A 26,806-nucleotide genomic window follows, 5' to 3' on the forward strand; every position below is an offset into this window, starting at 1 on the left:
GCATGAGTGGTGGCCTAGCTGTCTTCTGGAAGGACTCATGGATGGTCAACCTTCTTGGCTATTCTACTAATTTTATTGATGTCGTTGTCTCTATGCCGGGCAAACCTCAATGGAGACTGACATGCTATTATGGTTTTCCTGAAAGGTCTAAACGCCAACAGTCATGGGATCTTATTCGCCAACTTAAAGGGTGCTCGTCACTTCCCTGGTTGATTGTGGGAGATTTCAACGACTTATCGTGCCATTCTAAGAAGCGTGGCGCTCATCCTCACCCGAACTCGTTACTGGAAGGTTTCAATAATGCACTTGCAGATTGTGGTCTAACTGATTTGGGGATGGTTGGCAGCAGATTTACATGGGAGCGTGGGAGAGGTACGGATTCTTGGGTTGAAGAAAAATTGGACAGGGCTGTCGCAACAATAGACTGGATAGACATAGTTGGAGATGCTAGTGTGCATGGTATCACGGCACTAAGTTCTGATCATAACGCCATTTTTATGAGCTTGAGGCCGCCAGTGGTACGAAACTCGCGTAGAACATTCAAGTTTGATTCTGCATGGATTCTTGATGATGGGTGTCGCCGTATTGTAGAAGCTGCCTGGAGACAGTCATATGGTTTGTGCTTTCAAAAGCGAGTTGATGACTGTGGTCGTAGATTATGGAGATGGGGAGGGGAGTATTTTAATCGGTTTGGGCGTCGTATTACCACGTTAAAGACACGACTGGGTATGTTGAGAGAGTCAAGAAATCCGAATGACGTGCGTGCCTATATTCAGCTTGAGAAACAACTATGGGTTATGTTGGCTCAGGAGGAATTGTTCTGGAAGCAAAGATCAAAGCAGCTTTGGTTGACGCAAGGTGATCAAAATACCAAATATTTCCACAAAACCACTTCATCCCGTCGGCGCAATAATCTTTTGTCACGACTGAAGAATGAGCAGGGTCTGTGGTTAGAAGGCCAACCTATGGCGGAGGAGGTTTTAAGCTACTATTCGCACATCTTTTGCACGGCTGGGTCTACGGTGGATCTATTTAAACGTGTACAGACCCGGGTATCACCTGATATGAATTTGGAGCTTCTTCGACCGTTCACAATCGAGGAGGTTAAGGTTGCATTGTTTGCTATGGCTCCGGAAAAATCTCCAGGTCCAGATGGAATGACCCCGGCTTTTTATCAGCATTTTTGGCCGTTTGTGGGACGTGACCTTGCTGATTTTGTGTTGGGATGTTTAAACAACTGCACCCTTCCGGATGGTATGAATGATACCAACATTGTCTTGATCCCAAAAAAGAAAGTTCCTGAGCGAACTACTGATCTTCGACCTATTGCGCTTTGTAATGTAGCGTATAAGGTGATGGCGAAGGTTTTAGCAAATCGAATGAAGACTGTTCTTGATGTTATAATCTCTCCAACTCAAAATGCCTTTGTCCCTGACCGTTTACTTTCAGATAATATTATTATGGCAGGGGAGATAAGTCACTTTTTAAGGCGAAAGAGAACTGGAATGGTGGGATGGGCAGCTATGAAAATTGATATGGCTAAAGCTTACGACCGGATGGAATGGTCCTTCCTGGAAGGGATGATGAAGGCGTTAGGTTTTGCCCAGGAATGGATTGTGCTGATTATGTTATGTGTGTCAACTGTCAAGTATCATATTCTCGTTAATGGCGATACAGCGGGTACAGTAATTCCTACGCGAGGAATAAGGCAAGGGGACCCGCTTTCTCGTTATCTTTTTATCTTGTGTGCTGAGGGTCTCTCTATTTTACTACAACAGGCTAAGGGGAGAGGGGATATTCATGGAGTTCGTGTCGCTAGGGGTGCCCCCCGGTTTCACATCTGTTCTTCGCTGATGATAGCCTTCTCTTCTTTAGGGCTGATCATCAGGAAGCTCATTCGTGTTGCGCTGCCTCCAGGATTATTGTTTTGCGTCGAGTCAGGCTATCAACTTTGATAAGTCAGCTATCATGTTCAGCTCGAATACGCCTCCTGCTGCGAGGGAATGTGTGGCTAGTTGCTTTGGGGTGCAAATCTCGAACGATCTAGGACGCTATTTGGGCTTACCGGCGTGTATGGGGCGTAACAAATCCGATGTGTTCAGGTTCCTTGAACAGCGTGTGAGGGAACGAGTTGGCAATTGGCAGCAACGCTTTGTTTCTAAGGCGGGGAAAGAAGTTCTTATTAAAAGCATCGCCCAAGCCCTCCCCATATTTACTATGTCTGTTTACCTTATTCCTTCTCATACCTGTGATACTTTGGAGAAACTGATGAATCGGTATTGGTGGGGAGATGGGAGTACAAATGGGAGAGGTCTGCACTGGATGTGTTGGTCGCGCTTATGTGCCCCGAAAACATGTGGCGGCCTAGGTTTTAAGAAGTTACGTGAGTTCAATATTGCCCTACTTGCAAAACAGGGGTGGCGCATTCTAACTAGGCCTGAGTCATTGGTGAGTCGGCTGCTTAAGGCAAGGTATTTCCCCGCTACTGATTTTCTTAATGCTCAACTGGGAAACAATCCCAGTTATATTTGGAGGAGTATCCTTGCGGGGCAAGATGTTCTGAGGAACGGGACTGTACGTAGGATTGTCGATGGTGTTGATACGAAAATCTGGGAATGGCCTTGGCTCGCAGACACTGGGGACCCTACGTTGCGTACTCCACGGAATCCACAACTGAGCGATGCTAAAGTCAGTGGTCTTATGACAGCGGATGGGAAGTGGGATATTGAAGTTCTGAATGATTTATTTAATGCTGAAGATATTCCCAGGATTCTTGCCACCCCAATTTCTTCAGCTTTGCGTGATGCATGGGGGTGGAAGGATGATATAAAGGATGTGTACACAGTGAAGCATGGTTATCATTTTCTTACTGGAATGCAAAATAATACCAACACTATGATGGGTTTCACTGCATGGGACAAAATTTGGAAACTCCCAGTGCCTCCTAAGGTACGTAATTTACTTTGGAGAACTATACGGAATATTTTGCCAGTTCGTGAAAATCTTAAATCTAAGAGGGTGTTTGTTGGTGGAGGTTGTGTATTCTGTGCTTGTCCTTTTGAATCTACAGAGCATCTTTTTTGTCATTGTGTTGTTGCATGTCAGTTATGGGGAAGTGTGGATGTGCTGAATGGAACTGATTTTGTTGAATTTGTAGAGACCATGCTCCGTAGTACTGATACCCAACTTGGTGTTCGTATGGCAGCAATATTTTGGACACTATGGCAGGCACGCAATGATGTGGTGTGGAGAAGTGGTTTGTGGTCCGTTCAAGGGCTTCAAAAGCAAGTGGATTGTTTGTGTTCTCTTTGGCAGGATCTTAAAATACTGAATCCGTCATGTAAGCCACCTAGAACTGTCGTGCAATGGAGTCCTCCTTCTTTGGGGAGATTAAAGTGTAATGTTGATGCAGCCGTGTTTGGTGATAGGGCTGGATTTGGAGCAGTGGTTCGAGACCATAACGGTGCGTTCGTTGCTGCGGCTGGGTGCAGTCTAGAGTGTGGGAATGACCCATATTTGGCGGAGGCTATGGCGGTCAGAGAGGCTTTATCTTGGATTAAAGGATTTGGTTGGTCTAATTTAAATGTTGAATCAGACTGTTTAAATTTTTGTAACGCATTTAATTCCTTTGGTTTGGATTTGTCGTATGTTGGTTTGGTTGTTAAGCAATGTCGTCTCATTGCTAGCGATATGGGCATTGTTGTTGTGCGTCATATCGGTAGGTCAGCGAATCGAGTGGCTCATGCTTTGACTAGGGCAACTGGTTCTTCGCCTGTGTTTAGTTCGTGGGTTTCGGCCCCTCCTACTTGTATTGCGAGTTTCTTCTAGTTAATGAAGTTTATTACTTTTCAAAAATAAATGGCATTTATATATATACATTGATGGATATATTAGAGATGGACTCCGACCTGAAGAGGAGGGAGACGACCCGAGGAGCAGCGCGGAGGACGACCTCGTCACAGGCGACCTCGTCATGGGTAGAGCCTCAACATTTTAGTCTCAAACCTATGATACTGATAGAGTTTGAAATTTGATAATAATACATGAGGCTCGAGGAAATAACTAAAGGATAACATATTATCAGCATCTCAATGTAGAAAATCCTTCATTGGATCATCATGGTGGATCTTCTTCATTCTATATGCCTCCATTTCTTCGGGTGTGACCTGGAAGGCAATTACATGAATGGTCAAGATGAGGAGATGATGGGGTATGAATACAAGAAAAGAAATGAAGAGAGCAGCATATATACCTCATTATCATACTTCACATTATATTTCCGTTTCCTTTCATCTTTCACTTCTCTTCTCCTTTCATCCTCCTGGTTATACAACGTAGTAAAACATGCATCAAAAGATGTTTTTGAATTTATAAAAATCCACATGTAAGGAGAAATTATTGGTTGTGTACAGGGCACATACCTTTTTGAGTGCTTCAGCCAATTGTTTGTCATCGAGAACCAAATCATCCGGTATATCAGTTCCCCATGTAGCAAGTTTCTTCTGCTCAGTTGGTGTATGGGCATCTGGATGATTCATAATCGATTTAGATGACATATACATATATACAAATAACATAAAACTTGGAAGAAATGGCCAATATTAACTTACCTTCTGTAGCTTCTTTGCGAGCAATATTGGCCTTCATTAGATCACCTGCAGCTTCAGCTGCTTCAATTCCTGCTGTTCCTGTGCAATAACTGTTTCGGATGGTCTGTTTGCAACACTTGTAACCCCATTGGTTGTCCTTCCACCACGAACCCCAAACAGTGGTGTGATTATTGATGAAAACATCTTCTTCATATTTGCTCCTAGGAAGTGACATCTCCTGCACACAAAATCTTATTAGACCCGAATAAGATTATTCACTCAAGAAAACAACACAAATGTTGCAATGACATATTCCTATTCATTCCCAACTTCCCATATAAGACAATGGGGTTGGTACTGAATTTCCATATATAAAGTTAAGGTAAAAAGTCAAATTCATATGGCCCTCCCAAGTGAGAGGTCACAGGTTCAATCCCCAGTGGGGGCGTTGGCTCGTTGTGCTTCAGTAGGTTGAGAGAGAGTATGTATGAACAGATACTACATTGTAACAGAGTCAATAGTATTCAAAAAAAAAAAAAAAAAAAAACTCTTATTTCAAAATATCACCTGTCCCTTCACAATCCTGCCAGTTCGATCATATTCAACTTCTCTCTCACTTTGACCCAGTAAAAGTTCTCTAGGAAGTGTTTCCTCACTAGCTGCATTGCCATATTTCTCCATGATGGTGTCCTTGGTCTGGGACTTCAATTTGTCTTTACTGACTTTATAATTTTTATAAAGCAATTCAGCTTGGGAAGGAGCTGCTTGCATATGGATGTCATGGCCCTTCTCAAAAGATTCCCAAGCATGAATATTGAGCTGCTTGAACTCCAGTGCTTGACCACTTAATCTATTTTGGTTATCCCCCTATAACACAAATCAATCTTTGAATATAAGCAAGCAAATTACTATGGAATAATATTTTGTTTAAATAACAAAACTTACAGCATAGAACTTCTCATTTGGATCCATATCTGGAAGGGGGTCTTCACGCATGGACCGGGTTTTGGGGTCATAGTGGGCAGAATTGACATCAAGATTAAGAAGATATTTGGCAGTATCTTCTCGAATACGTAGATTCCTGAAAAGAGAAAAACATTAAGAGCGTTAAGATGTTAAGCATTTTTAAGAAGATGCATGTAAGGGATAGTGTATATATACATATATATATATATATAACTCACCTGACAGTCCCAGTGCTACCACCTCCTGTAGTGCGCACACGTTTCTCGACCTTTGCAAAATCCATCTGCTTACTTTCATCAACCTTTGTTTCATCTACCTTCAAAGCATCTTCCAAATCTTCATCATCGCTAGCATCATCTTCCTGATTTTCATTATTGTTTTTCTCCTCCAACTTCTTAAGCTGCTGTTCCTTCAGATATTTCCTTCTAGCTTCATCCCTGGCTTCATATCTATCAACAACATGGACATATGAAGCAGCATCATAACCATTCCAGCGGTCCCTTTTACCATCATAATCTAGCTCAAACTGCTCTATTTTCTCATCTGGGGCAATACTTTTCCCTGTCCACTTCGCTCCTAGTTTACGAGGCCTTTCCATACAAGATTTGGCAGTATGGGTCATTGCTCCACAGCTGTAGAAAGTATTTCAAAAGAAGAGTGGAAGTCACGTTAAAACTCCACAAAACCAACAGGGAATTATACTAGTATCTCACTGCTTAACACAATTTTGGAAATAAAACAAAACAATTTGCTGTCTGACTTACTTCTCACAGGCGCCTTTTCTATATTTGTCAGCCTGGTATATCTTGGCACCCCTGTCGTACCATGACTTGGTGTAATTAGGATCCGACTTCCATTTCCTTTGATGTTTTAAGCTCTAAAAAACATTCAAGTCAAAGGTACACAAGTTATAATTAATCCATAACAAGTAATGCATACATCACGAAGGAAACAAAAAAAAAGAGAAACAAAGTCCAAGTCAAATTACAAACAGCATAAGATAAGAAAACATACAGGTTTCTCGGCATTAAGATACCAAGGTGCTGAGGACATATACTGTGGAATGTGAGGGTTAATTTCTTTTCCATCCTCATCAAGCTCAGCTGGTGCAAGCCCGGCCTTTCGTGCCTCTTCCAATTCCAACTGTTTCCTATGGTCCTCTCTCGATTTGAATGCAACTGCGTTTCCCACAATTTAACATGTTATTTCAGAGTAATTCAAAAAAAAACAAAACAAAAAAAAACACTTTTTCCCCTAATCACATAAGCTAAATAAGCTACAAAAAACATAACCTGGAAAAAACCATTCCCACAATTTAACAAGTTATTTCGGAATAATTCAACAACAATAGTACGTAGTTTAATAATAATAACCCTCCTAGTCACATATGCTAAATAAGCTACAAAAAATTAATTTGGAAATGACGTTTACAGAATTTAACAAGTTACTTCGGAGTAATTAATAAACAATAGTAGTAATTTTTAAAAAAATTCTCCTAATAGCAGATGCAGAAGCTAAATAAGCTGGAAAAAAATGAACGGGATTCACCAAATAATCGAAAATGAAATCTAATTTTAGATATTTATGTGTATATTAAAAAATTGAAGTAAACCTAAAGTAAAAAGCTTCCGAACAATCAACAAAGAACACAGTCATCAAACAGGTCTGCTGGCATCAAGGTACCAAATTGATAAGGTGATAAGGAATACGCATATATACAAAAGATCGACAAAGACGAGAAAGAAAACCTGAAGCGGTAGCCATGATTAGCAGCAACGACGACGATTGAAGCGAATCTAGAGTGAATTGAGGAAGAAGATCCTGCAAAAGATTTCGAAAATCAATTTTCCTGATATTATTAGGAACTAGTATTATACCCGTGCGTTGCACGGACTAAATATTAGAAATATTGTTGTTGTGTTATAGTGAGATAAGTATATTATTATAATTATTTTAAGTTCTTTATGATAGACCTAATTTAAATATAATAAATATATACATGAATTTAAAATTAAATTAAAAACCAAAACTTATTATTATTAATTAATAAAATGTAAATTGAACATTACACATTATTAAAAATTTCATGGTAAACAATGTTAGTACCTAAAGTACTAATGGTATTTGAGTCACTGCATATTAATATTTTCAATCCAATTGGATTGCTAACGTTAGAAGCATCAACGTACAATTGACCCTAATATGCTACCCACGTGAATATTAGACAATTTAATAATATTACTATTAATTCAAAATTGTACAACTTAATATAAGCATAAATTCAATTCATGTATTACAAATACATTAAAATATACTCGATATAAATATTACAAAAAGCCTAAACATTAAAACTAAAATTTACAAATTGTAGTCACAAACTACTAAAAACTTCTTTGTAAACAACATTAGTCTGGGACTCTTACCGTTGCTAACTCTAGATAGAATCACATACTATTGTCCATGTATAAAAATGTTTTTTTTTTTCTTTCAAAAAACTGAGATTTCTCAACTCCATTACAATGACTTTAGTTTATTGTATAAAATTTGATTAGCGGACAATATAACTTAATTTTCTACAGAAGTCAAAGTAAATATGTCAATTAATTTATTGTAGTAAGGTAAAAAATAATTACTTGAAATATTAACTCAAAAAAATTATTCAAATAATATTAAGTAGTCGAATAATGTTATATAAAATTTATTATAATTATAATTATAATTATAATTATTATAATGATAACAACAACAACAATAATAATGTACAGTTTAGCCCAATCTTTATAAGTAGACCAATATCCACATACAACCCAAGTATAGATAAACACCAACCCGTTTCAACCCACACCATTTCCACATTTCATTCGTCTTCGTCTCTCTCTTCTATCTCTTCCCTCCGTCTTCTTCCTCTCCATCCGCTACGGGGGAAAACACATCAAAAATACAAAATCAGAATAATCTCCTCATAATATAATAAGATTAATTTTACGTTGAATAATAATAATAATAATAATAATAAATAAATAAATAAATAAATGTAAAAGCAAAATGTTCTAGAATATCCTACTATGTCGTCCAAACCCATTTCCTATTTCCACATTTCCCGTTCTAGCTCGTCTTTCTCTTGCATAAACGCTCTCCGTCTCCCTTTTTCTCTCGAACAATCTCGCCCTCTCTTCATTCGCTCAGCTTGATTCTTCATTAGGTCTCTCATCGGAAAAATTGAAATTACAGTAACATCCTAGGTTCTCTACACTCGCAGCAGGTGATTAGTTCTTCTTACCTTTTTTTTTTTTTTTTTTTTTGGGTTTGTAATCGGTTTAATTTAACCTAAAAATCTTCGATTCTCTGCTATAATTTGTTAAATTTAACAAATAAGGCTTTAGAATTTACTGATACGTTGATATATTTCTGAGCTGAAATGACAAAATTTTGTATCTATAGTTATCATCAAATATGGGAAATGCATGTGGTGTTGAGTGTGTTCGATCTATGATTTTACGTTATTTGTTTACCTCTACAGTTAGCCCTAGTCCTATTAAAACTGAGTTTTACTGATTATGTGATTATACTATAATTGTGGCTTTTTATTTGCCGGTTATTCTGAAATTGTGTTCTGCATGTGGTGTTTAGTGTTGTCGATTTCTTATTCTGAAATTGTGTTCTGCATGTGGTGTTTAGTGTTGTTAATTTCTTATTTCGAGTTATTTGGTTAATGGACAGTTAGACGTAATGACCTTTAAGTAGATATTTGTACTGCATATGTGATTATACTTTTATCTATTATGCATATTAAGGTTTTAATTAATATTAATTTTCTTACCTAAATAACTTTTAACTGTGTCTTTGTAAGGGTATTTTCATTACAGCTGAAGATTATAAAGCTAAATGAGGATATCCCAAGCAAGATGAGTTTCTATTTCTTCTTTATAGTTCCCGTGCGATGCACGGGATAAATATTGTTAAATTTATTGTACAATTGTGTGAAATAATTAAGATAGAATTTAATATGTTCAGAGCATCTAACAAAAATAAACATACTAAAATACAACTTAAATTATGAATAAAATTATACTATCACTAAAGGCAAAGTATATATTGAAATCATGTATTAAATATCACAAAGATATTCCCATTAGGTATTGAGAATTTTTAAATAGAAATACCAATTTCAAAGTATATTTATAAATACCACTATGCTATGTATTAAAATAGGCTAACACATTATTATTATACCACTTTAATACATACTATAAATACTTTTATACCATTGAACTGCAGCCCAACTCTACCATAATATTATTTGAGCCCAATACAATTACCATTACACTCTGCCCATATTTTTAACCCGCCCATTAGCCCATACCCGAAAACCCAACTAATTACCCATATATTAACACTACCCAGTTTTACCCTTCCCCATTTCATCCTCTTCATTTCTATTTTTTGCGATGAAATGTAAAAACCTCCATAGTTGCTAATCTGATTCTTCATAGTTGTACTTGTAATTGTTATCGTAGCTGTGCAGAATTCTACTCCTAGCACACCATAGATGAAGATGTCAATTCGTTTTTTTTTTCACTGTTTAGCACGATTTTCCGGCGTTCCTCAAATTACAACGATCGGTGTTCCCAATCCAGATAAGTATTTTCATTCTTTCTGCTCAAACCTAGATGATTCTGTAATTCTTAAATGAATTGGTTCGAATTTGTGGTATTATATATTTTGATTTCGTAATTTTTTGATGTGTTTAAGGATCGTATGCAGATTCATCTTGCATGTTGTTCTATTGTTTGATTTTGGACTTATCTATGCTATTCTGATATCACTCTGGTTTTCAAATTCTTGCTGTAAGTTCTTAATTGAATTACAATTGCTCGAAAAAGACTCCACAGTTTTCGCCAGCCTAGGCTTAGATACATATTTTCTGAATTTTTGTTATCATCCTACTGTAATTTCTCTATTTTTCGAATGTAGAAGTTAATCTATCAATTTTGTATTTTTTGCTACCACTTGCTGTAGAAGAATACAACACTTGTGATTGAAACTTGAATTACAGTTATGTTACAAAATCCCTAATTTCTTTAAAATTACCTACACATGTTATGAAATTAAACTTAGCATACCTCTATCTCATATGAATTACAGTGTTACAAAATCCCTAATTTGTTTTAACATACTGTTTATATTATGAAATTGAAATGAAATTTATTCCTGCAGTTTCAGTTCTGCCTAGATGCATTCTTTCTGTTATTACTGAAACCATAGACCCAACACTAAATCTTTGTTATAGGATCAAATACTACTCTAAATGAAAAAAAAAAAATGCTAAAGGTTTACAATTTCATTGCATATTTGCATTTCCTATGTTATTTTAGTAGATTATTTGTTGATAATCTGATTATATTAAAAATTAGTTAATCCTAATCTAACAAAAAGTGCACTTATAACTGGGGACAAACAGTGTACCAAAAAAAACATTAGTATTAATGTAGTTTCTGTTAATCACAAAGAGGCTTGTGTGCTTCAACTTTAAATGTATGTAAGCAATTGATACTGATTTACAGCTTGATTGAAAACATCATTTCTTACTGTTGTAGTTTTGATAAACTTTACAATTATATACACATATTATGAGCTAAATTCCATTCCATAGGCTAGTCTTCCTCCAGTAGAATGTAAACCTTGAATATGCTTCCACCACTACCCACTGCTATGTANTTGTTATAGGATCAAATACTACTCTAAATGAAAAAAAAAAAATGCTAAAGGTTTACAATTTCATTGCATATTTGCATTTCCTATGTTATTTTAGTAGATTATTTGTTGATAATCTGATTATATTAAAAATTAGTTAATCCTAATCTAACAAAAAGTGCACTTATAACTGGGGACAAACAGTGTACCAAAAAAAACATTAGTATTAATGTAGTTTCTGTTAATCACAAAGAGGCTTGTGTGCTTCAACTTTAAATGTATGTAAGCAATTGATACTGATTTACAGCTTGATTGAAAACATCATTTCTTACTGTTGTAGTTTTGATAAACTTTACAATTATATACACATATTATGAGCTAAATTCCATTCCATAGGCTAGTCTTCCTCCAGTAGAATGTAAACCTTGAATATGCTTCCACCACTACCCACTGCTATGTATCCTAACCTGATCCCTGCAAACAAAAACACAGACAACTACACACATAACATGTAAGAAACCAACTAAATATAAATTAGAACTATTAGAATAGCTCTTCATAAACCAATTCCAGTACATTATTGTTCAGGACTATAGTGCACAAACAATAAAACAAAAGTTCAAAATCTCAAGTTTGTCAAAAAAATTGTTCAGAATATCCATTACAGAATTCAATTCATCATCAACCCCAACCTAATCTATCTTTTCAACTTTTGACAACAGTTTCTCTAATTTTCTTCGATTCCTTGGTCGATGAGAACTCATCTAGCAAGGACCTCTTGGCAGGGCCTTCACTAACCTCATGTGGTGTGGTCATTCCAAGAGTTGCACTGGACTGTCTGCCTCATCACTTAGGAAACCCTAAATTTTCAACCATAATTGAAAAAAACCATTGATAACATAAAACACAAAAGCAGTCAAGTATATTTTAGTGCCCAGTAATGTATTAAACAGACATTAAAACAAATTTGAGTACTTACTGAGCATCCTCTAACACAAAGTCAATAAGCCTAGTTTTATTCCCTTGAATGGTCTTTTCTTGGGGTGCATACACTTGAACAACACGTCCGATAATATCTATACAAAATGTATGGAAAAAAAATTATCACCCACTGTTAAGTTAAAAAAAAAAAAAGTGTAGACAACTATAGGCAGGAAATATTACCTATGAGCTCCTTGACATTTAAATCTGGATTTCCTTTCAAACTCTGAAATGATCTTAGCCTAAACATGTGCCATGGAAAATGGTCTGACCTCAACTCTTTTAGAATAGTTTCGTGATTGAATTGCAGCATGTATTCGTGCATGCTAGTTTTGTATGTATGATAATTTGAAACAACATAAAAATTCTTCACAGCATAGACGTTTCCTTCTACAAAGCTATCCACAAATTTGGGTACAATATTTGATGGAATCTGAGCATGAATTACTGTGCCCTGTTAATACAGACTGTTAGAATATGATGTAGGTACTGATATATTGTATAAATTTACAGGTACAGGGGACAATAAAAACTGATATACATGATTCTACTGATATATTCACAGGTACAGGGGACAATAAAAACTGATATACATACAAACTGCAGAATAGGTATGGCCTAAAGTTTCATGATATAAATTTACAGGTACAGGGGACAATAAAAACTGATATACATGATTCTACTGATATATTCACAGGTACAGGGGACAATAAAAACTGATATACATACAAACTGTACATGATTCTACTGATATATTCACAGGTACAGGGGACAATAAAAACTGATATACATACAAACTGCAGAATAGGTATGGCCTAAAGTTTGACAATCAGTTCACAACTTTTTACAGTGTTAACCAATTCCATTGCAAATTTTATTTTCATTTTTCAGAGACAATGTTGCGTACTAACCTGCAAATTTATTTAGAAGTAAAAACACATACCTCTTCATCGTGTAAGACCAATTCCTTACTCTTTATTTCCCGGCTATTCCTTTCCATCACCAAGTAGGTCCGAATAACCCTGACCTTCATTGCAGCATGGTTTTTGAAGGTGGATAATTGACTCGCCAAGATGTACATTCCCATGGTTGATCGAAGGAATATGGAAATCAATCGCAAAATGCTATCAATGGATTTAAATGTTAAACTGTTCTCGAAGGAATATGTATATGTGTATTGTAATATATAATAAATTGAATCCCTTACAATTTTGAATCTCCCAGAGTCTTAGACTCACAATAATTCCATTTTATTGGGACTTTGCTATTACCCATATCCCAATCAACTCGATTGGCGAAACGTTGGAAACGATTCGGTTTCCCAACGAAACAACAATTATTCCATCTAGTGAGTTCTTCCTGCCGTTAATGTATACATTAAAAGATATCGCGCTTGGAGCCTTTTTTAACGCAGGATCTGTACGTCCATCTCTATTATAAAACGGTACCGTTTTTGGTTGGGCGGGAATTTGCCAAAACTGCATTTAATGCTGTCCTTATGGCTTTTTTATAATAGAGATTTAGGAGTCAATCCATGTCCTTCTGCATCTAGGAAAGACAACTTAACCGGGCTGATCCGCAAATGAAAATTTCTCTCTTTTATTTTCAGGGATTTTTTTTTTGTTATATGTGAAACACTCAGCCATTACCTTAAGAGTATACATTGGATAAATATCAATTTTATATAATAGTCCAAAAATTATATATGAAAAAATAAATCGCATTAGAAAAATCATATCCAAAAGATTTGACTAAGAGAGTGTTGACAATAATCGAACTTGTGACCTTTAAGAGAATCATGTTCTATCCACTCAACCACTTCTTTCTGGGCTTGAGGAATTAATTTTAGCAGATAACAAAACTGCAAATTATTTTGTGGACTATGCCGCCCTATGGTTAGGGGTGAGCAAACGGTGGGTCGGTTACATAACCGACCGAATAACCGACATTATTTTTTACCCTTGTACCCAACCAAAACTGACCGAATAAAAGCAAAAATTCAAAACTCAAAATCAAAAATTACATATACATTCTGCATACATAAGTTAAGAGTTTACTGCCAATTCACCAAAGTCATAAACAACAATAAATCCCCAAAGTCCAAAGAGGCAAAAACTAAACTTACAACTCAGTACTCACGATTCAAGAATATATTACAAATTAAAAGCACTAAAGCAGACTGCATTCTGCCAAAAGTCCAAGTGTCCAACACCAATTCACAACAATCACAAATTATACAATCTTTAATTAATTTTAAAGCAATGCAATTTAAAACAAGCAGCAACATTGCAAGACAAGTACAAATTACAAAACACTAAACACTCAAAAATGAAAATTTTAAACTTTAAAACACTGGACACAGGCATTACTAGCAGTAAAAAAAATTTAAAAATTTACCAACTTAATTAAATACTTAAACATGTAATAACATTTTTAGTATTAAAAAATACAATGATTTATTCATAAAAATTACACTTCACAAAAAATTGCCAATTAAAAACAAAAATTAAAAAATTTACCTGAGGAAGAGTGGGAGACTGTCGGACTGACTCGGCGTCTCCGCGTCTCAGTCGACGGGGCGGAAAGGGTCACCGGTCACCGGCGTCTCAGCGGAAAGGTGTAGGAGTTGGCGTGATGGGCTGATGGCGTCTGACTGTCTGAGGACGTTACGGCGGTGAGGCCGTGAGGACTGAGAGCGTAGACTCGTAGGCGGTTGGTCTGCAACAATGGAGGTCAGAGAAGAGTCACGAGTGGAGCCGGTGGATATCTAATGTCTGAACTTGCGTTGCGAATTGCGATAATGCGATTAGGATTTAAGTTAGTCTTTAGAATTTAGGCGTGGGCAGTGGGCTAGCTACTGGGTCTGGAACTCTGGGCTATGGACTAAATGCCCGAATGGCTTAATGGGCTTACAAGTTACAGCTTACTTAAAATTATAGTAAATTGTCATTTTGGTCCATTAATTATTAGATTAGTATTAATAACTTTCTAAATATTACCGGAAAATATTAATATGCCAAATAATAAGGTATTTTAGTCATTTTATTTTATCTTCTTTCTTCTCTGACTTGAAGCTACCGTCGTCGTCTTCTCCATTCGACTTGAAGCAACGGTTCGGCAACGTTCAATTAGTCTCCCCTCTCTTTCGTAAACTTCTCCAACAATTTCATAAACTCTTCGGGAAATTGATTCTGGTCAAGCTTTCATGGTTTTCTTAGGGTAAAAGGTCTTCTGTTTTTGGGAATTAAAGAAAACAAAGTGATGGACGTTGACTACTTCACCCCATTGCGATCTTTTTGACGACGGATATATACAAACCAACCCATTTGGCAATCTTCCCGTTTTCAGATCTTCATGGGTCTTGTTAGTTGTTATACTGGTTGACAATGAGCCATCGAAAGCCGAAGCCGTCGCAGACGGCGGCAATTTACAGGAGTTTTCCCAATCAGGAATTTACAGGAGTTTACGGCCAAAGCAAAAATGAAATCAAATAATTTAAAGTTTAGAAAAATCATTTTTAAGTAATTCTATTCAATGCGTGGCTATTTTTTATCTTTAGTGCAGAGAATGAGAAAGCAAATAAGGAAGATTGCCTTTCCCAATCGTCGGTGATGCTTGATGAAATCATCGGTGGCGGCCTTGATGACATTACATGGAATGATGATTTTTCCCCTTCCAATTAAGAATAATATGTGATTTAATTTTTGCCGGGCACGCAATTTGGTTGGCGTGACCAAAATTGATAAAAAAAATGCATAGTCAAAGTACGCAATTAACATTTTTGAAAGTCGCAAATAGCAATTAACACTACTATAGTAGTCAGTGGACCAAAATGACAATTTACTCAAAAAATTATACCAATATCTGTGCAAGTATAGAAATCATAAATTAAAAATAAATATATTATTATTATTATTATTATTATTATTATTATTATTATTATTAACTTTAGTTGAAATAAAACAAAAGATTTTGATTCACATTCAATATCTGTCATCAATGACATAAGAATATTTTTTATACCCGGCTACTTAATTAAGTTGGTCAAATTGTTGACTTGATAATCACAATTGATATGGATTATTCCCTTAATATACCTCCCTATACATTCGGGGGCATCTGATCGATATTCGGGACGAGATCAAGTAATTAATCAAAGTTTGCCCCTATATAAGGGGACTTAACCCTTTAGTGGAGCCGTGGAGGGGAAGTCCATTTTTCTCTCCCTCTCTCCAGAACACACAAGCAAGCGGCATTTTCATCTCTTCTCGACTCTCTCTCTCTAACAATAAATAAAAAGGTTTTCAAGCCAATTTCGAGGATCTACTATCTATTCTTCATGCAATATAATTTTCATACACATTATATACATACAAAATACACCAAATGAATTGACGTTATCAACAACGTTACAAGTTCAACACCTAATAGGAGCGGTCAATTGGTTTTCTTGGTGTTGATGGAGAACCAAAAAATAATAATAATAATCCTAAAAAAAAAAAAAAAAAAAAGATGATTATTTCAAGAAACAAAGAAGGACGAAGGATAGGATCTTTGTGAGTAGGTTATATGTGCGCATCGATTTGCACTATCTCCTTAAAACCTTATTTGATGCCTCTTAAGATGCTACAAGCGTTGCAGCATAGGTTTCCCAAGATAAAACGTACTTCTATTCCAAGTTTGAGCACTCAAACAATGGAACCTATCAAACTAGAACGTGGGATGAACACAAGAGGGTGAGAAGGAGGAAGAACAGAGTTTTTGAGAGGTAGAAAGTTGATTTCAATATGTGACTGTGTAAAATGCTACTGCTCAACCAAGTATATATAAGAGTTATAAGATTAAATAACATTTAATCAAGGCATTCAAATTTGGCTTAAAATCCAAATTGTAACCTTCAAAACTGCAAGCCATTACCAAGGAGATTAATTCTGAAATTTAAAATTAGAATTAATCTGAAATTAAATTCTGTAACGACTTTAATTACTCCTCCAAACGATCACTCCGGATAGTGGTTCGAATGGCCTGAGATGATTTTTTTTCCGAGTATCCTGCATACTCACACATGTCAACTGACATTTCGAATCGAGTTTATTACTGAAATGGTCCATTGACTATTGCGAAATTACCAATTTGGTCCTTGGCAATTTTTCGTGCCCAATTAAATCCTTCGACTTTGAAAATTTTAACAAATTTGGTCCTCCATTTATTTTGCCGTTAAAATTGGGACCAAATTGGTAATTTTACTATAGTCAAGGGGCCAAATTGGTAGTTAATTTTTCACTGAAATGGTCCCTTGACTATAGCAAATTTACCAATTTGGTACCTTAACTATAGCAAAATTATCAATTTGGTCCCGATTTTAACGACAAAATTAACAGAGGACCAAATTGGTTAAAATTTTCAAAGTTGAGGGACTTAATTGAGCACGAAAAATTGTCGAGGACCAAATTGGTAATTTCGGAATAGTCGAGGGACCATTTCGGTAATAAACTCTTTCGAATCATTAAAGCATCAATCGTGCTAATCTCATGCAGGAGCCATTGTTCTAACGAGGAGCGGTAGGGAGTCTGAAACCCCTACAGTGACACGATTCGTTCCATAATTTAGTTATCCCATTGAGCATAGGTGCCAGCTAGGTTGTGTATCCACTATAGAACTTTATTCCAAGGGCTTTAGACTCATTCCTCGTGTTAACTTCTCCACAACTTCTTTGCCTAACCCTTTGGTTAGCGGATCCGCTATGTTATCTTTTGACCTTACATAGCCAATTGAGACAACACTAGTTGTGAGAAATTGTTTAATGGTATTATGTCTATGACATAAATATCTAGACTTCTCTCCCAATTGTGGCTTGACTATCATAATGCACACTGATTGGAGGTACATGTCTTTCCCGACTAGGAATATCCTCAAGAAAATGGTGTAGGCATTCAGCCTCTTCACAACACTTGTCTAAGGCTATCATCTCAAATTCCATCGTGGATCTGGTTATCATAGCCTATTTAGAGGTTTTCCATGCAACGACTGCACCGGCTAGTGTAAACACGTAGCCACTCGTGGACTTAGAGTCCTTTATATCTAATATCCAGTTAGTATCGCTATACCCTTTAAGTATAGTAAAATATCTCGTATAGTGCAGTCCAAGGTCACGAGTATACCTTAAGTATCGCATATCACCGGGGTTACTCGTATATCTACTAAGTTTACTAACCGCAAAGGCAATATCTGACCTAGTACAGCTCATTAGATACATCAAACTACTAATAACCCGAGCATATTCTACTTGAGAAATACACTCTTTACGGTTTTTTGTTAGATGAGTTTTTGCATCAAATGGTGTCTTAGCCAATTGATCATCATTCTTATTAAATTTTGCAAAGATTTTATCAACATAATGAGTTTGGCTTAACACTAGACCATCAGGTCTTCTGATGATTTTAATCCCGATGATTAAATCAGCCAAACCCATATCCTTCATGTCAAATCTTGCATTTAACATGTTTTTGGTAGACTTGATCATCCATCATTACTACCAAGGATGAGTATATCATCTACGTATAAACAAAGAATGACATACCCGTCTATCATTTCCTTAAAGTAGACACACTTGTTACTCTCGCTTATTTTAAACCCATTGGTTAACATCGCATGGCCAAACTTCTCGTGCTACTACTTAGGCGTTTATTTTAAACTATATAACGATTTAACCAATTTACAGACTTTCTTTTCCTATCCTGGAACCACAAAACCCTTAGGTTGTTCCATATAAATCTCTTCATCTAACCCGCCATTCAAGAAAGTTGATTTCACATCCATTTGATGAACTTCCAAATTTTGCAGCGCGGCTATGGCAAGTATCATCCTTATGTAATTTATTCTCATCATGGGAGAATACGTGTCGAAGTAATCAAGACGCGCATGTAACCCTTAATTACAAGCCTAGCCTTATACTTCTCGATGGAACCATCCAGTTTCATCTTCCTTTTAAAAACACACTTGGATCTTAAGGGTTTACTACCCGGAGGAAGATCAACAAGTTCCCAAGTGTGATTCTGTAGAATAGAATCCACTTCACTTTTAATAGCCTCTTTCTACATTAGTTGTTCCGTAGAAGTCATGGCTTCTACATATGTTCGAGGCTCATTTTCTATCAAACAAGTTAGAAAATTCGGTTTATTTTCTAATAAACAAGTTAGAGTACTAGAACCATACTCTAACAAGTAAGTTAGAAAATCAAGACCAAATGATTTCTCAACTCTTGCCCGTTTACTGCGTTTAGGCTCGAGATCGGATTCTTTCTCATATTCCCCACTATCATTATCCATAGTTTCGTCAATCATTCGTTTTGATGTACTTGGTCCCTTGTTGGACCTACAAGGAAATACATTTTCAAAGAAAGATGCATTTCTTGATTCTATTATTGTGTTCTTATGTACGTCCAGATTATGGGACTCGTGTACTAAGAATCGGTAAGCACTAATATTATGTGCATAGCCAATAAAGATACAGTCCACCATCTTTGAACCTATCTTTATTTTCTTAGGTATTGGCAGCAATACTTTTGCAAGACACTCCCACACTTTGAGGTATTGATAGGAAGGCTTCATACCTTTCCATAATTCATAAAGAGTCTTATCGAGTTTCTTGCGGGGTGCCTTATTTGAAACGTAATTACTTGTCAAAATCGGCTCACCCACATGATTTGAGGTATGCCTAAACTTATAAGCATCGCATTCATCATCTCTTTCAATTTATGATTCTTACGTTCGGCAACACCGTTCAATTGAGGTGCGTAAGGTTCCGTACGCTTATGTATAATACCTACACTCGTGCAGAAGTCACCGATAGGTGCTTCGTACTCACCACCTCTATCGCTTCTAACATTTTTAATATTTTGATTAAGTTGGTTTTCAACTTCATTATTATAAAGAATGAATTTTTCCAAGGCTTCATCTTTGCTTTTCAGCAAATACCATGAAACTTCGTCTTGGTAACGCTTCCTATTAGACCTAGCTTCTGCTTGTCCACGTTGGCTTTAGCGCCACCAATAACAGGAACTTTCCCATCATTTTTCTTGTTTCCTTCCTCAATTCTAATTCGCTGGATCAGGTCCTCCAAGTTCACCTCATTCCACTCATACTTCAAGTAGTTCTTGAAATCCTTCCATACTGGAGGCAACAAGTGGATCATAGATGCCACTTGAAAGGCTTCACTTATCACCATGCCCTCATCACGAATCTCGTCAAAGATTAACTGCAAATCTTCAACCTGACTTAGCACGGTCTTGGAATCAACCATTTTAAAGTCAAGGAATCGACCAACAACAAATTTCTTTATGACGGCATCCTCATTGTTATACTTATGATCTAAGGCTTTTCACAATGTTCTCGTTGTGCCAATTTACGATATACATCGTATAGCGCATCACACAATCCATTCAGGATGTAGTTGCGGCCATAGGAAGTCCGAATCCTTCCAAAACCCAACAACCATCATAGATTGTGGATCCTATTCCTTCAACTCAAAAACCCTCTCAGTTAAGAACCGTACCGTGCCAAACCGAGAATTGCCAAGTAGAACCGCATCTTTTGTTACCACCTCTTGAAGTTCGAACTCGTGAACTTCTCTAGCTTTTTAGCCGAGCTACTTGGTATCGAAGGTACCTGCATCGTGGAGATGTACCCCTCGATGCTCTCACCGGTCTATGAACCAACATTCATCGATGCCTAGGAATGTGCAACATTATTGTCATTCCCACCACTGTTGTTCTTAGCAACATTGTTGATCACAGGCAAAACAGGGTTCTCCATTTCTTCAAGAAAATTCGAGAATAGAAGAATACGAGAAATAAGGTTTAAGACTATAGGTAGAAAACCCGAATAATAATAATAATAATAATAATAATAATAATAATAATAATAATAATAATCCTACGAAAAAATATTATTATTTTAGGAAACAAATAAGGACGAAGGGTATGATATTTGCTGGTAGGTTGTAAATACGAGTCGAGTTGCACTCTCTCCTTAGAACGCGGGATGAATACAAGAAGTTAATAAGGAGGAAGAGCAGAGTTTTTGAGAGGTAGAAAGCTTATTTCAGTGTGTGACTGTGTAAAATTCTACTGTTCAACCAAGTATATATAGGAGTTGTAGGATTAAATAGCATTTAATCATGGCATTCAACTCTGGTTTAAAATCCAGATTGTAACCTTCAAAACTGCCAGCCATTACCAAGGAGATTAATTTTGGAATTTAAAATTGGAATTAATCTTAAATTAATTCCGTAACATCTTGAATTAATCCACCAAACGCTCACTCTAGAGAGTGGTTCGAATGGCCCGAGACGTGTGTAGTTCAGGAGGTAAGGTAACTATTCTGGAAAGTACCTTTCGAGATACCTGGAAGGTTACTTTTAGTCACATCCGAAAGGTAACTTATTCACCCGAACAGTCACAATCCGAAAGGTGACTTCCTCGCTCAACATTCCGGAAGGTAAACTTCCTCGCTCAACATTCTGGGAGGTAAACTCGTGTTACCTTCCGGATAGTGGTGCAGAGTTGGAAAACTTATACGAAAATTTGGCATAACAAAGCCCACAAATTTTCTGGATGACATTCGTGTCCTCATACATGAGTCAATCCTTTCTAGAATCATTTTGGGATTTGATTTGCGCATCCCCTTGCGCGCTGATATACAATTCAATACGCCTTAGAAAGGCTCTTGTATAAATAGTGGTGCAAACCCACTTTCCTAATCAATGTGGGGCAAAGGTTACTTATAAGCCTTTTTACATTCTTTTCCAACTCATATGGGTCTACTTTGAGAACAAATTTCTCATTCACCCATTATTCATTTTGAGCGTATAATATATCAATCTCTTCGTCTAACTACGAAGAACTTGAATCCACTTTGACTAGACCCAAATCGAGAGTGGAGCCCACATACATTTGTACTACAAAATAGCCACTTAAAATGCCATTTTATGTTATTTCTCCAACTCTTGGTTTAAGTCAATCACCTATCGGAGAACTAACATATAATAATTTCATAAGCAATACTAGCAGTCGCAAGGGAGGTATAGATTTGGTCTAGTTGTATGGGAGTGGGTAGAGCAAGATCTCTTACAAAAAAAAAAGAGTCATGAGTTGAACTCTTTCAGTTGACCCCATTTGGCTTGGTTGTGCGGGGTGGGTGGAGCATGATGTCGTACAAGAAATTCACGAGTTACACTCTCTCAAATAAAATTGTCTCACAAGGTCTTCATAGTGCGATTTATCTTCCATGTGCGAGTTTCCTTGTCACAAAAAAAAAAACAAAAAACAAAACAAAACAAAATCAAAAACAAAAACAGGGGACGGTCAAGTGAGAACACCTCCCCTTGTAAAAAGTGTGGACACATCTACACCATCCATCTTGAGAAATCAAAAACTAGAATCTTAACATTATTAACTTTCAAGTTTGTAACAATTACAAAATGAACCCCGCTCTTAAAAGTTTTCAATAATTATAAAATTGACCTCATATTTTTACTAAAACCTTCAACCAATGATGAACTCTGATGGACGGCTGAGATAAGTCTTCACTTTTTACAAGATGACCTTGTTCTCATTTGATCCTGCACATATATGTGTGTGTATGTGTGTTTGCGTGCGTGTGTGTTTGTGTGTGTGTGTGTGTGTGTGTGAATGTATTAGATCAAATGAGAACAAGTCCTTAGATGAGAAATAAGAACCAATCTTAGCCTTACATCTAGAAAATTGGAGGATCAAATCAAATTTAAAAAAATGTGCTAGCATTTTCATAATTATCACTAACTTTACTCAAATTTGTACACTAAAATCTGCAAGCCAGACTTTTCTTGTAATACCCATTTTTTAAAGCAAAATAATTATACTTATAGTTATTAAATGAAGTCAACAAGTCAAAGCTAGCTTCTAAAATTTGACCTAGGATAAAATTACCAAATTACCCTTTTCTCACCCTTAAAGGTTAAAAAATCACTTGGGTTGGATAAAGTCTTCATTTGAAAGAAGAGATAAGGAGATTGGCTAGAGAGAAGGGAAGGAAAAAGTCTTGAAGCTTTGATCTCCATCCTCTTCAAGCTTAGGTCTCAAGTAATTTTTGGAGTATTTAAGGTAAGTTTGACCTCCATATTTCACTCTTTTTGAGTTGGGTTTATCATTGGAGCCCTAAGAGTGATGCTTTGAAAATATTAGGGTTTTGACAAGGAGTATTTGGGTGAGCTAAATAGCTAAGATTTGGATGTTTTAGGTAAGTAGTTAACTCTTCTCTCCTTATTTTGCAAAACCCATAACTTATTTGGAATCTCTACCAATTGGAATACCCATTTTAGGGTTAGTTTGAGTTAACAATATGTTGGGCTTTTGATATAGTATGACTCAAGCTATTTATGATTGTTAAAGTGTGAGTTCACTATTATGCCATTTATGAGTTATTAGTATTAATTTTTAAGTATATGTTTGAAGAAGTGCTATGATATGTTTTTGGACTATTAAACTTGATTATAGATATCTTTGGGCATGCCTAAGTATGGATTTTGTGAATAGGTGAACATGACCTTTTGGACTTTAATTGTAAGTGTGATTTGTACTAAGGGGTTTTGCTATAAGAGAGGATCAAGTAAGTTATTTGGCAATTATTAGTTTATGAAGTCAGATTTGTTTTGCCAAGTTATGAGCTATACGGATTTCATATTACTTTTGGATATGCACTTTGTTATGTGGTGTATGTTAAGGAAACGATTTTTGCTACAATGGGCTATTTGATTATAAGAATTATTTGGAATGTTTGACCAAACTCATGAGGCAACCTACAATTTGTTATTTGTTTTGTTTGGCTTGGAACGTTCCTAAATGCTCATTCTGAATCGTCGAGCATGACTCATTCCGAATCGTCGAGTCTTTACTTTTGAATTATTTGTTAGAACGTTCCATCCGGCTCATTCCGAATCGTCGAGCCTGACTCATTCCGAATCGTCGAGTCTTTTTTTAGATCATTATACCGATGATGGCATATGCCACAAGGTATAATGGTGGGTGTAGGTTGCCAATGAGTCATGGGTTAAAGAATCATTTGAGCTTTGAAAGTATTGTGTTATGAAATAATGTTGATGCCCGTGTAGCTAAAGCTAAAGTTGCTATTTTGAAGAACCTGTGTATGGTATGATGGAATTATATGACTTCGATACAGTTTGAAGATCGTGATTTGCACCTATTAAATTACTATAAAGCTTATTGTTTTTTTAGGTTACTTGATCCGGGGTTGAGAAGAGTATCACTTACTGGGCATTAGCTCATTAATGTTATTTCCTCATGTTTCAGAGTAGTTAAGGAGTACAGTTGTGTTTAACACGAGCACAAGTGGTGGGGTCTTGAAGGTGGCTTTTGAAACTTGGATGCTTAGTCCTAGTATTGGAGCTTATCATAGATTTTTGCTTGTGTTGGATAATACCTTTGACCCTTTGTATTTTTGATAACCTATTATGCATGGTTTTTGGTGCTTGTGATGTATTTTAGACATACTACTCTTGATTGTGAATATTTAATAGTGGTGAATTGATGAGTTTTTGGGAAGAACTAGTTCTTTACATATTGCCATTTTGGGTTGTGGAACTATTATGCATTCAAGTGTTGTTTTAAAGGTTATAAGAAGTAGGTATGGTTAGGCTTCGTATTGTTGCAGGTTTTCATGTAACGGTACGGCCGGGTCATGTCCTAGAAGTGGGGCATAAAAGAGTTGGTATCAGAGCCTAGGTTTAAATCATTAGTTGGTCAAGACTCTAAGTTCGAATTTTTGCAATATTAGGCTTTAACCTAGCGGTGATAAGTTTAGGCTTTGAACAAGTTTTACATGTGGTTTCATAAACATGATTTTTGCTAATGTGATCATAATTTCTTTGTTGTGAATTTAGGGAGTGTGTTTTACCATGATTAGGGGGGTGTTCCTACACGTGGTCGAACTCGTCGAGGTAGGCCATCGACAAATGTGTCGCCTGTTCGGAACATAGCTGTGGATGCAGGCCCAACAAGGAGTTCCCCAGCTGTTGGAGTGAATCTTGGAACCATTGCCCCTCCTGGTGCAACACCCACTACCGTTACATAAATAGCCCCTCCCAATTAAAATCCTTTTCGCCTTTTCCTAAACTACAACTTTAGTTTATTACGTAGTATTATTATTGTTATTTCTATATGTGGTGTTTTTTTGTGAGATTTGTATCAAATATGTTCGAAAGCATGGGCGTGGGTTAATGAAATGGAAAGAGATTAAAGAAGAGTTTGGAGCTGCTGTTTAAAATTTAAAGAGATTAAAGAAGAGATTCGAAACCTATTATTTTATGAAGAGTTTGGGCCCAAATGTGCTAGCCTTTAAAATCCCATATAATACTGAATGCACACATGTCTCCATACAATACTGAACTAGGCCACCAAGTACACTTATAGTTCATAAGGAACAAAAGGCGCATACTGGCAAAAACTAGTCCACCATATGTACGAGACAATCATGCCGTCTCAAGTCAAATGATTATTGCATACTTGTAACATACAACATACCGATGACACGTAGGTAAACACCATGCGGTATGTTGTAGTCAGTCATTGTTCAGTGACTTGTTCTCTAACAATTATCCACATGTCCACTCTCTATATCTCATATAGAATGCCATGAGACTCACCATAAGAAGGACAATGTGCTAGTCTTAGGGGATGATAGCAACAACAAACTCGACTTCAGTGGTTGAATATGCAATCATTTTCTGTTTGGAACTCTTCCAACTAATTGCACTACTGTTACAAAAAGTAGACTTTTTATCATCTGGTCTGATAGAAAATCAAATTTGTGCATCCTTTAATCCTTAATAATCGTTTTCCATCAGTTAAGACTAAACTCTTAGTTACTTAACTGATGTCCAGTGCTATTCACTTGGATTTGATTGATGTCTACAAGTGACACTCACTACATGAGAAACATCAAATCTTGTACATAACATCACATATATAAGATACCCAATAGCCGAAGCCTATGGTATTTACTAATGTGATCCCTCTCTTCAGTTGTGTCAAGACACAAACTTTAGAGATATATATTTCATGCTTGAAAGGTAATAAAACCTTTCTTAGAATCTAATATATTGAACAACTTCAATATTTTATGTACATACTTTGAGATAATCCTATTAATCTTTTCGATCTATCTTTATAGACTCGAATCCCAAGAATATAGGTTGCTTCTCCCAAATCTATCATAGAAAAAATTTTAGATAATCAAACTTTTATCGGAGCCATCATGCTTATATCATTTCTTGTTATTAATATGTCATCTACATATAATACAAGAAATGTGATAGCACCCCCACTGACTATTTTATACACATGCATCATCAATGTTTTACAATATAGCCAAACAATTTAACTACATTGTCAAAACAGATGTTCCACATTCTAAAATTTGATATCTGATATCGCCTCTTTGTAAATGATAGGATCGTCACTAGACACATTATCTCCAATTGTAAAGACACTCTCTGCATCATGAAGACAATTATAATATGTC

The 26,806-nt window shown here is 36.3% G+C and overlaps 2 protein-coding genes and 1 long non-coding RNA gene across 6 annotated transcripts; 1 reads left to right on the top strand and 2 right to left on the bottom strand.

The window, feature by feature from the left end:
- Positions 1-3,822: 3,822 nt before the first annotated feature.
- Positions 3,823-7,399, bottom strand: LOC116016661 (pre-mRNA-splicing factor SLU7-like). The gene is made up of 10 exons (XM_031257025.1): positions 7,304-7,399; positions 6,570-6,733; positions 6,320-6,432; positions 5,774-6,187; positions 5,535-5,670; positions 5,157-5,456; positions 4,611-4,827; positions 4,422-4,525; positions 4,253-4,321; positions 3,823-4,166 (listed from the first exon to the last, which is right to left on the bottom strand). The coding sequence occupies exons 1-10, from the start codon at positions 7,317-7,319 to the stop codon at positions 4,089-4,091; spliced, it is 1,611 nt and encodes a 536-aa protein (XP_031112885.1). The 5' UTR covers positions 7,320-7,399; the 3' UTR covers positions 3,823-4,088.
- Positions 7,400-11,539: 4,140 nt separating this feature from the next.
- On the bottom strand, positions 11,540-15,009 carry LOC116025021 (replication protein A 70 kDa DNA-binding subunit D-like). 2 transcript variants are annotated; one of them, XR_004099575.1, is made up of 4 exons: positions 14,750-15,009; positions 12,414-12,684; positions 12,229-12,325; positions 11,540-12,109 (listed from the first exon to the last, which is right to left on the bottom strand). XR_004099575.1 is itself a non-coding variant. In XM_031266078.1 (4 exons), the coding sequence occupies exons 1-4, from the start codon at positions 13,315-13,317 to the stop codon at positions 12,100-12,102; spliced, it is 522 nt and encodes a 173-aa protein (XP_031121938.1). In that variant the 5' UTR covers positions 13,318-13,348; the 3' UTR covers positions 11,857-12,099. The 2 variants fall into 2 exon arrangements, 1 of the variants encoding a protein (XP_031121938.1); XM_031266078.1 differs by lacking the exon at positions 14,750-15,009 and adding an exon at positions 13,174-13,348 and having other exon boundaries at positions 11,857-12,109.
- LOC116025030 lies at positions 12,679-13,483 on the top strand. Of its 3 annotated transcripts, none has more exons than XR_004099582.1 (4): positions 12,679-12,841; positions 12,876-13,038; positions 13,122-13,184; positions 13,269-13,483. It is a non-coding gene; the product is annotated as an uncharacterized LOC116025030 (long non-coding RNA). The 3 variants fall into 3 exon arrangements; XR_004099583.1 differs by having other exon boundaries at positions 12,928-13,038; XR_004099579.1 differs by having other exon boundaries at positions 12,679-13,038.
- Positions 15,010-26,806: the final 11,797 nt, after the last annotated feature.

Source organism: Ipomoea triloba, chromosome 1 (assembly GCF_003576645.1).
Source record: "Ipomoea triloba cultivar NCNSP0323 chromosome 1, ASM357664v1".
Lineage (NCBI taxonomy): Eukaryota > Viridiplantae > Streptophyta > Magnoliopsida > Solanales > Convolvulaceae > Ipomoea > Ipomoea triloba.